The 11733-nt window shown below is 38.9% G+C and overlaps 1 protein-coding gene across 1 annotated transcript in view; it reads right to left on the reverse strand.

The window, feature by feature from the left end:
- pcgf3 (polycomb group ring finger 3) overlaps positions 1–11140 on the reverse strand; it is a 29882-nt gene extending 18742 nt beyond the window's left edge. The window contains exons 1-4 of the mRNA XM_079249614.1: positions 11023–11140; positions 5433–5529; positions 1257–1312; positions 851–958 (exon numbers count right to left, since the gene is read on the reverse strand). Of these exons, the coding sequence (XP_079105740.1) occupies positions 851–958; positions 1257–1312; positions 5433–5529; positions 11023–11131 (370 nt within the window). The 5' untranslated portion in view covers positions 11132–11140. The remainder of the gene's footprint in view (positions 1–850; positions 959–1256; positions 1313–5432; positions 5530–11022) is intronic.
- Positions 11141–11733: the final 593 nt, after the last annotated feature.

Here is an 11733-nt window from a genome sequence, read left to right on the forward strand (position 1 = left end):
AGCAAGAATTAAAAAAAGAATTCCACCAACAGAGCATCAACAATTCGTGTCCCCAGTTCCCAAGAACTGTTTAAAGAAAGGTCATGTAACAAAGAGGTAAACATGACCCTGTTTCAGCTTTATAGGGACATGTTGCAGGCTTCAAATTTAAAATGAGTGAATATTTGCCAAAAAAAACCCAAAAAAAACACTTAAGTTTTAACTTTAATTATCTTGTCTTTGTTGTGTATTGAACTGAATATAGGTTGAAAAGGATGTGCATTTTATTCTGTTTTTATTTACATTTCGAACCAAATCCCAAATTCACTGCACGTGGGGTTGTAAACACAGCAGATGCGCAATAGTCGTGTTTGCAATGAAGAAAGCGCATAATGAGGATTTCCTTTACGTATTTGATATTGTGGTGGAACCAACAGCTGACCCTGTAGAAGCAGCCTGTCCTCTTTTACATGACAGAATAAATGAAATATTACCTAAAAAATAAGAATTCTTTGACTTTAAATAAAACTAAACTACCATGTGTGAAACTGTGTGTACGTGCACAGAAATCCTCTTCAACCGTTTCCTTCCTAGTGTGTTTTATCAGGTTGTTTCATCACTTCAGAAAGCTGACCATTCTGGTATTTGGAGACCAACAACACACAACACAAGTCGCCCAATAAAGCCAAACACAACATTGTGACATGCTTTAGTCTTCAGTGTGTGTGCCTCCGTCAGGCAGGTCAGTGGGTGTATCGATCCATAAAGTTTAGAATAAACAGAACCAATAACAAGAGTTTGCTTATGATTTGTGATGTGTAGACTGAACCAAATAAACAGCAGGAGGAGGATGTGTGTGCGGTAGTGATACCATTGCGCTGGTCTAGATGAGTCTTCATGTTGCACAGCTCTCCTTTAATGTCTCCAGGCACCTCCATGCCCAACTTCTGGTAGAACTCCCTCTGCTTCTTTATCTCCGCTGTACCACGGAAAACCCAAACAAACAAAATAAGGTGGGTTTTTTTTTTTTTTTAGATTACTGCTAGCATTAGCCTTTAAAGCTTTAGCAGATTGTTAGACTGTCTGCACTGAAAGCAGGTTCATTAAAGCCTCTCAATCCAAACATTAAGCTAAAAAATGTAATTTAAAAGTACAAATTTTGCAGCAGTCTGTCAGCACATGCAGATGGTGATCAAGCAGATCCATCTGAAACAGTAAAAGCTGAAAATCTAACAGGTTATTGGACAGATCTCTGATAAAAAGAGGATGACACTCACCCTCTTGAAGTCCCGGTACCAGTTTGTAGACGATATCTTGCATTGTTCTGTCATGGCTGAAACGACATGAAATTGATGTTTGAAATTCATAACATAAAACAAACATCTTAAACATGTCTGATCTGCACTGGTGTCCAGACAGTCGTAGGATTTGTTTAAGATCATAAACAGCACAAGAAAACAAAGTAAAAACCCTAAAGCTGCAGAATCGTGTTTCTATTTAAAACCTCCAATCTGAAGCTCTAGTTTTTATGTTATTAATTGCACCTATTCACCTTTTATGTACAGCCGCACTAGAAGGAGCAATAACTGCATGGCTGAACTAGTCAGAACCTGTTGATTTATGCAACATGTGCCAAAACCCACACTCCCCCCACTTCAGTGTGAAAACCTTGCATGGTAAAAAGCTGCAAATCTCAGGATGACATTTGTGGAAAAATGTCAAATGTGTTATGACAAAAAAAAAAAAAAAAAAAAAAAAAAAGGGAGGAAAAATTCCAATTGACACTCTCAGAGGCTGGTGTGCAGCATATGCTCATGTCAGTCATGGTGTTAAGTAGCCTTTCCGTGTGCTGGTGACATGGCTGCACAGTGGGGGCGGCTCAGGTCTGCCATCACCATGACGCTGCGTTTTGACACCCAGGCCTGACAACCAGCGAAGAGACGCAATGTGTTGCATTTGCTGCAGTGTTATAAAGGACTGAAACTAAATAAATAAATAAACCCAGCAAGCGTGGCACGTTTGTCTGCCCTGCTGTCCTCTGAGGGGCTGCTGTGCTTGGGACCAAAAAGCAGCGAAACACTGACCCCTGCTGGACAGAGTTAGTAGCAGACCTTCACTGCCAGCCCCTGAAGCAACACTCCTGATATTATTTAATGGTTAACAAATGCATACTTCAGACTTTTTAATCTTTCATATGCTAACCTACAAAAGAAATATATTAAATGCATAAAAATTCATTCAAGATGGGATAAAAATAAATGTATCTTTGGGAAATTTGGTTGCTTGAAGGATGAATATTCTACTCTGAAAAGCCTCTAAAAAATCTTGCATGTCCATGAAGAAAATAATTAATTTTGCACACAATTCAAAAGCAGAAGAGTTCCTCAAAGAGATGCAAGTCAGAAATCTTCAGCCATTAAAAAAAAAATTCAATGCAATTCAAGTTACCACAAGCAGGTTTAATAGTTTAGAAAATTCAATATATATTCATATTTTAGGTAGTAAGGCTGTGACGATATATGCTTGTCCCGATTCAATTCGATTCCAATTTTTTGGGTGCCGATTTGAAATTGCAATTCTCACAATTCTTCGACATTGCTGTTTTTGTGGAGACTATAAATAAAAATAATATATACAAAACATTTTTTGCTCATCAGTTCTCTTAATTTCAATTAGGGAAAAAAGACACAGTAGCCAGACCATCATTCAGCTGCTATAATGCCCAAGAAGACAAGTTACAAGATCAATCAAAACAATTAAAATTACAAAAATTTTATTATGGATTATTTGTATTTGTTTGAAAAAAAAAGTTGATCTTTTAAATTTAAAAAAAAAAACTATTCTAAAATAATGAAGAAAAAAATCCCGATATTCAATTTTTTTTCTATTCGACTTCCCACCCCTATTAGGTAGGAAGAGAAATTTCTGTCCCTTTGCTGTTTTAAGGGAAATAGGAGAAACCACAAAGATCTGAGTGACTTTCACAAAGGTTAAATTAGGACAACTGAATGGCTGCAGCATCCCATGTTCTCAGTGGTCAGGATGATGTGGTCTAAGGATGTTAACAGATCAACTTGTGTGGGGTCTTGGACAGTCTAAGCTCACTTTTGCATGTGGGAAGTGAAGGCCAACCTGTGCTTTCAAACTGAAGAACTAATTTAGCTCAAACTGCAAGAAAGGCTTTAGCATATCAGGCTGCATGGCCACAGGCTGACGTTTCTTACCTGTACCCACAGAGAGAGCCCACAGGAGGCAAGTGAACATCAGAAATGGACCACCGAGCAAAAGAAGAAAGTGGCTTGGTATCCTGACAATGCTTACGTTCATATCTTGACACACTGTCAGGATAAGCTACAGGTAAAAGGTAAACCAAACGGTGCAGTGATGCTCTGATCTGGGCCCTAACATTCACATCTATGCTGCTTCATCACAAACAAACTACCTAAACAGGTTCTGGCAAACTATATTCCTGATGGCAGTGACCTCTTTCTGACAGACTGCAGCAAACAAACAGGAATTAAATTCTCCCAATCCAAGTATATTTAGGAATCTTCAGGATGCATGTCACCAATGGAGACTGTACATCTTGGTGCCACATCACACTGTCAGACTTTGCACCTTGACAGGCAGTTGTTGCAGGAACATAGGGACTTAAAAAGTCATAATAGTTTTGGCTGATAAGTGCAAATCCCAGCAGTGACACCAAACCAATTATTCCAGTTCATATGTGGAGCTTTTTTTTATAGAATTAAAAAAGAACAGAGTACTTAAAAAAATAAATACTTTCATAGTATTTTGTTTGCTGAATTGTGAAAATCGAAGATCAAAAACAAAATCTGCATATAATTTCCTCCTCTGAGCTCCAGACTGATGTTTAAATGCAACCAGACTGGAAAACCAGCTAATTCCCTGTAAGGAGACATTTGAGTGTGATTTTTAGATCAGTCTCCGACACTGACTGTGATCAATCTTCTCAATGAGCAGATGGAGTTTGCCTATCATCTGTTAGGACATTTTGCCTTCAAATCACTTGCGATTGTTCCCATCAACTCCAATTTCCTGCAAATGATGAGGCAAAAAACCAGCTGTGCAAAGAGCTAGCGTGTTTGATAAGAAGCCTTTTCTTGCAGAATGAGTCTACAGAAGCTTGGTTTACACAGCAATCACCAAAACGAGTTTCACTGGTATTAATCAGACATTAACACATGGGTGCTTAGAGGTACAATCCCTCACAAGATGAGAATTTAAGCAGTCAGACAACGTTGAATAACAATAAGAGGAATGTGAAACTCTCCCTGTGAATAAAACATAAGAATTGATCCTAACAGGGTTCATTCAGAAATGTGTCCATCCAAATGTCACCGCAGTCTACTAGAAAGCTACAACCATCTTGGAGAACAAGACCATGACTTTTCTGGAAGACAAATGAGCAAAGTCAAAGGAGACCCTGAGAGAGAGAGAGAGAGAGAGAGAGAGAGAGAGAGAGAGAGAGAGAGAGAGAGAGAGAGAGAGAGAGAGAGAGAGAGACAGACACACACACACACACACACACACACACACACACACACACACACGCAAATTTACAGACAGACAAACAGTGGAAACCACATCCTAGAAAACACAAACTCTCAAATCACTACATGACACATAACACAACAAGCTACAAACTACAGTATGAAAGAAACAGTGAAGACAAGTCCATGTGGCGTAATCGTAGTCATGTTGTATCATCTGTTTGTAAACTGTTGGCTGGAGCTAAATAAAATGACACAGTTTCCATGTATTTTTATGTAGCGGAGCGAATTAAGTGACAAGTGGACCCTGGGTCCCTCAATAACTATCTATCTATCTATTGAGCAAATGCGTTGGAAACTATTGGCACATCAGACAAAAACAATCCAGTATGGTGCATCCCTGGTCTGTGGCAACTGTAACGCCCACTTTACCTGAATAAAACACCTGCATCTGAAAAGCTTCAACGTGGATCAATTCTGAATACCACACTGCGCACAGGCACGATCATCTTCATGTTCACCAATATGTCGTAACACTGAGCTACTTCTCATTCCAGCCACAGATTTCCGCTCAAACTAATCAATGCAATTATATTAGTGTTGATTAACATGCAAATCTGCTCTCACTCAGCTCTCCAGGAAACGGCTCATTTAGTAGTTTCTCTACTGTACCTCCACTGTATTCTGCTGAGTGCGCGACACGGTACTGTTTTGAGGAAAGGCTGTAGTGAATGAGTTTAGGATACAAGTGTCATTTATTAGGTAAACACCTGACTACCTCAGCAGCTTGGGGCCGTGATTCTTCCTGCAGGAGAACAGAGATAAATGGAGAAAAAACACAGCCATCTGCTCTTTGGTCCTTTGTGTTTCATAGTTTAGTGGCGGCGTGGTGCGATTTCTGTCAGTGTGTGCGCATTTCTGCGGAGGTTTTTCACTCACCCGATGTACTGCAGTGGATGGCTCTGATGAATAACAATCCTACACGTGGGGCACGTGTTGTTCTCTTCCAGATACTTCACAAGGCAGCTTCTGCAGACTGCAAACACACACAGCAAACAAATGGTCACTTTAAATGTACACATTTATACCACAGGTGACTCTTTCCATCTCCAGCTGTTGTCAGAGGAAGCTTTAACCTGAAGCCTTTCCATGTACTTTAAATCTCATCATGCAGTTTGTTTTCCCTCAGCATCAATCTTGTGCTCCTGTATCTGTTGTAAATTAACTGTAAAGCCTTACTTATTACTCACTTGGTTTCATTCATAAATCTTTATGATTGTGGCTACAACTGTGAGCATTATTAATCACTTGATGCTCTAGCAACTCAGTGCTTTATCTTGCTTTAAAAAAGATAAACTATAACAGTCTGATACAATATAAAAGCTCAGTATTTTCAAATGTATAATAAGTAAGTGAGAGTAAAAACGTAAATTTAAGAGATTCTAGAAAACGAGCTCAGTACTAAGTTTGTCCACTAGAGAGCACTGATTGGTTCAATTTCATGACCTGATTTACGGCACTTTACAAGGTTTGGAGACGCCCTTAATTCAGTAAATATTACCAAAAACTGGAAAGTAAGTGCAGATATGTAACTATTTGAAAAATTGAGTTTCAGTTCAGTATGAGTCTAAACCCTGTATGAACAATTTTCTTGGTTTTTTTTTTTTCTTTCAGTAGGCTTCAGGAGTTATTCTTCAGACTTCTTGAATGACCCCTAAAGCTGTCGGTTACGTTTTGCTCCTTTCTCTGACTCGAGGATCCCACACTGCTTCAACAATGTTGAGGTCCAAGCTCTACGAAGGATTCATCACAACCCAAGACCTGTTGCCACTAATTTCCAACCAAGTTCTTGTATCGTTGAGCATATTTCCATCTATTTTTCCTCCCCGTTTCCCTTTCTTAAAAATGGCTTCTTAACATCCACCCTGGAGACCATTTCTGATGACATTTCACTAAACAACTAACGCATCAGCTCTCAGGTTTTTGCTGAATTTGTTCCCATTTCTCAAAGACATTTTTTTCAGATAGTGTTTTCGATTCTATTTAATGTCTAGTTTCCTCAAACTGTACAAGTGCTAATAGCTCTTTGGAAATCACACTAGTGCACAAACACTATACTATGTCTCCCATATTGTTATATTTTTTGTATGTGCAACTAAAAAGATGGGAATAAACGTTGGGTCTTTATTATAGGCTGCCAGTAATACTAGCAACAACATTAAATATAATATTTAAATCCCGCTCTGGGTTCATTTGTGTGCTTTGTGCCACTGGTTCATTGCCTGATGCAAACTTGGCCGTAAAATCACATCCTGAATTTCATGCAGATTTCTATAAAAGATGTCATTATTTCAGATGTGGTCCCTTACATATATGTACAATACACGTAGTGTATAACCCTTTTGTGTAATTTACTGCTGCTGCTTTGCCGTGAAATCCATCTGTACCTCACAGTTTTATTACAGGGGAGCTCGGTCTGTGAGAACAGCTGCAATGGTGACGTGATGTGAATCTCTTTGTCTCGGCTCTCCAATGGTGGAGCCCCTTCTCAATCTGAGACAGAGAATCAAAGCGGCGCGTCTGGACTCAGATATTTGAGGTGGGCAGACTTGTTCCCATCTGTGATCCATGAGCTCCCTCTAGTGGATAGATTCAGTACTAAACACTGAGTTCATATTGCACTCCATCATGCAAGAGCTCCTTTGCTCTGCTGTTTATAATTAAACACATTTATGATTTGTTTTTGTGTACCTAAAACAATATGGTGTATTAATCAGCTTCTAAAGATTTAAATAAGTGGTTTTTCACTTAAAACAAAGAAAAGCTTTCCCCTCAGTGTAGGAGTGGCACTGACTATAAAAGCTCTCTTCTAACTGTAGAGCCTGAGCATATAGTTGACGCACGCTTCCAAAAAACCACTGAAAGTCCAAGGTTTGTTTCTATGTTCTTTACTAAATCTTTTCAGCGTTACAGGTAAGAGGAAAAGGATATACAAAAAAATAAAGGTACTCCTTCTGAGTAAATACACTTAAACATGTTCAAAGACGAGTGCGCACTCTGGGCTCCACAGCAAGAATTAACAGAAAAGTGAAACTTAAACTTCATGGATGGCTTGTTAAAACCGAACCAATCAAAAGCCAGAGCTCAGAGCGCTCTTAATTGTCCTCAATTAAGCTTGTTAAAGCCCAAAATTTTCTCACAATTAAACAACTGAATATTTTACCTACAATATTAACTAAAAGGCTCTAACACTCAGTTTGGTCCATGAGAACCAGAGCATGTCTGCATTTGACTTTTGAAGATTCCCGTCTACCAAACACAGAGATCTGTTGTACTGAAAGCCCTATAAAAGCAGCGAGCAGCCTCCAGCTAAAACCCCACAGAGTAGTTCAGTTTTGAGGACATTTTTCAGGCTGGTGGAAGTACACCGTCGGCTGTCCCCTGCACTGACTCACCCAGATCCCATGTGAGCATTAGAGGGCTCTTAAGTTTACAGGTGAGGTAAACAGGCCAAGACCTCATAAACTCACTGAGCCCAGAACAGCTGATATAAGGCTGTGTTCCTTTATTCTCACCACAACAAACATTAAAAAAGCAACACAGCAGGCCACAGTAGGCCTTGTCTATGATGGGAGAATGGGGCCAAATATTGCATGGTGCAACCGTTAAGGATAAATGACAGCTCTCAGATTATACAAGACGTATGCAGCTCCACGGTTGAGTCAACTAAGAGCGATTTTGGCTTTTGAACTTCAATAAATACCCGAAGCAATCTTTTGAAAAGAACTCTCATACATTTTTTTTTTTCCAAACAGTATCTGCTTGTTAAGCAAACCCCAAACATAATGGTCGTAAACATGGAAGTATGGCCCTCTGACGCACACGTCTAATCAAACAGTCACATTAAGACCGAAATCTTGAGGGCCAAATGTCAAACTTCATGCTTCAAGAATCAACCAGTGATGTCCTGGTGGTTACAACCACCAGCTTTGTATATAGAATCTCTCATTTTCGCAGGATACCACGTAATCAGAAGCAAACAGCAGCTAGTTAGCTTATAGACTACAGAAGCAAAAACAAAGAGGCATAAACAGAGTCCACACATTTCAAATGAGTTTAAAAGTCAACATTCGTTATGCTTTTATTCTCCCAGTCTGACTCTTAGACATGATTATACTGATTTCTTTAAGTGGTCTTCAGGTACAGTTGTCCAGACTAAAGGCACATTCACATCAGCCTTTTGGATTCCAATCCTAGTCTGCTTGCTCAGAAAGTCTGCTGCTTTGTTTAGGGATATTTCAAGTGCGCAAACAAATTCTGATTCGGATCAAAGAAGCAAACTCGGTCTGCCAACACATGTAGGTCTCAGTCAGTTTCAAGTGGACCAAATACAGGACTTGTACTACAAAACAAAGTGGATTATGGGTTCAGTGCATGGCATTGTGGGTAAACACGACCAACATATTCACGCATGTATGATAATAGACGGCTTGGGATGGGAGAAACAACTCTAGATGAATTTGGTCAAAGTTCTGATAGAAATCTGATCCGTCCGGACCACTAGGATCTGATGCATCTCCATATTTTCTTTGGTGGGGAGTGAAACACAGTTTTTAAAACTCAGTCCACTTCTCATGAAGGGGCAGAAAACAGCAGATGGATAAGATGAGGGTCCAGCTTAACTCGAAGGTCTTTGCTGGATTTGTTCCCATTTCTTAAGGACATGACTTTAAGATCCTGCTCATCTGCTGCAGTGTTTGTTTTTTCAGCCTCGACCCTTTTCTTGTTCCCTACTTGTCCATGCTGACATCTTATTGATTAACAAAATGCCTAAAGATCCAATTTCAAATAGGTTCTTTGCCAAGTTCCTCATTATTTTTAGATAAAAACAATTCAACAGGGGAATTTAAGTTAGGGGCCCTGCGATGGACTGGAGAGTTGTCCAGGGTGTACCCTGCCTTTCGCCCTAAGACTGCTGGGATAGGCTCCAGCTTCCCCCTCAACCCTGAATTGGATTAAGCGGTTTGGAAAATGAATGAATGAATGAATTTGAGTTAGGGGAATTTTTTTATAATTAAATGATTTATATATCAGCTATAAATGGCTCAACAAACATACCACAAGGAATTTACTCAATATAAGTGAAAAAGCAGCTAAGGTCCAAAGAGGAGCTTAGAAAGACCTCCAGAAAGTTTTTTTTTAAAAAAGAAAAAAAAAGTGTTGCTCAAGATCGCTTTAACAGTCCGTGCCAAAGTCCAGCATTTTGGAAGTGAAATATGAAATAGTGAAGAATGGATCGAGATATTTCCACAATGCTAGATGCAGTTCCTTGCAGGACTTGTAGAACCAAAGTTTTTCTCTCCCTCCATGATCTTCGGTCAAGCTAGCAGAACATGCCACAGTCTGACATGGAGACCAACAGAAAGTGACCAAAACTGGGACCAGGAGCTCTCAATGTCTGAATATCTCAGCAGTAAGTTGGTTGTCCTCACATGTGCACACACACACTTCTTTTTTTTATCCGTTGCAGATTTTACTGCCACTAGGACAAAATCCCATTCTTTACCCAAATCCATGAAAAAGGCCAAAGTCCCTACAGCTGAAAACACACAAGTCATAGTCGACAAAGACCTGCTTTGTCACAAAGTTAAATAAAGTATTAAAGCAATCATGCTGTCCAGTGCTGCTGGTATCTGTGCACATTTTTTAAGTTACATAACGCAAGAACAGCAAATAGTGCATGAATGAAAGCACAAAAAGAAAAACTGGAACAAAGTAATGCTGATGACTACAAAACTGTCTTCTCGTTTCTCTCCAGTTTTGTTGGTTTAGTCTATTAGATGTAACTTTTTGCTACAAATTCAGTCAACAGCTAAGAGACACCTGACATCTCCAGCTTAACCACTAGATGTCAGTCACTGTTACACAGCAATAAAATAATAAAGTTTAACTAAACTGTGATGGACTGGTGAAGTGTCCAAGGTGTACCCTGCCTCTCACCCTCCAGTTTCCCGGCAACCCTTAACTGGACTAAGCGTTTAAGAAAATGAATGAATGAATGTTTAACTACACGGCATCTATTTGAGATTTTTCATGGAACCAGATTTTAAATCAGGAGGAATCATGTGTGTGATAGCAAAAACCTAATCACCTAACATAATGAAGAACTACAGGAGGACGCAGATGGTGTCATCTTACTGTAATGAACCCAACTAATGATGCACCGCAGTCTGAATAAAATATGACACCATCTCCCCTTTATATAAGACTAATGTGCACATTACATGCGCTCTGATCCCACTTGTGTGTGTGGTTACCTGACATTCAAGGAACTGATTCTGTTATTTTTAGAGAAAACACTGCAGTAAGTGAAAAAGCTTAAACAAACAGAGCTGCACACGACTCATCACTTTTACAAACACCTTCCCAAGACAAAAAACTGCCAGTGTTCAGAAAATAAAAGGAAAGAAACCAAGAGAAAGAGCTGATGACAAGGCAGAATGAGGAGAGAGTGCGAGGAAGGACTTACAGGTGTGTAAGCACTCCGTGACGGTGGTGGCGTCGATCAGGTAGCCCTCACACAGGCGGCATGTGATGTGGGCGTTGATGTGACACAGCTTGATCTTCCTCGTCAGCATGTCGGGGTTCTGCAGAAGAGAAAGCAGAAAAGGATCATCAAGATTAAAAGTTTTAATTGAATATTTAATTCAGCAACTGATGATGAAGCTGCATTAACCATGATGTCAGCTGTGGAAGCTCAAAATGAACATTTTTCTGACTTTACTCCACTTAATTCACAACACATAATGTAATGTTTATCTAAATGATTATATTTTATATGCATCTGAGACACAAACAGTAAAAACATAGAGATGATGATTTAAAGGTTTACTGTCTTTTCAAGTCACATGTTTTTATATTAGGGGTGGGAAAATTTAATTGAAAAATCGAAAATTGGGATTGTTTTTGCTTCACAATTTTTAAATAGATTTTTTATTTTAAAAAAATTTTTTTTCCTCAAATAAATAAAAATAATCATTTATAAATTTTTTGTCATTATTATTGTTTTTATTGATCTTTTAACTTGTCTTCTTGAGCTTTGTAGCAGCAAAATGATGGTTTGGCTACCGTGGTGTTTTTTTCCTCATTGAAATGAAGAAAAATAATGAGCAAAAAATAACAAGTAAAAGGAAAAAAAAGTTTTATACATTCATTTTGTTTTTAATCTACAAAAATCATC

The sequence above is a fragment of the Telmatherina bonti genome (assembly GCF_933228915.1).
Source record: "Telmatherina bonti genome assembly, chromosome: 12".
Taxonomy (NCBI): Eukaryota; Metazoa; Chordata; class Actinopteri; order Atheriniformes; family Telmatherinidae; genus Telmatherina; species Telmatherina bonti.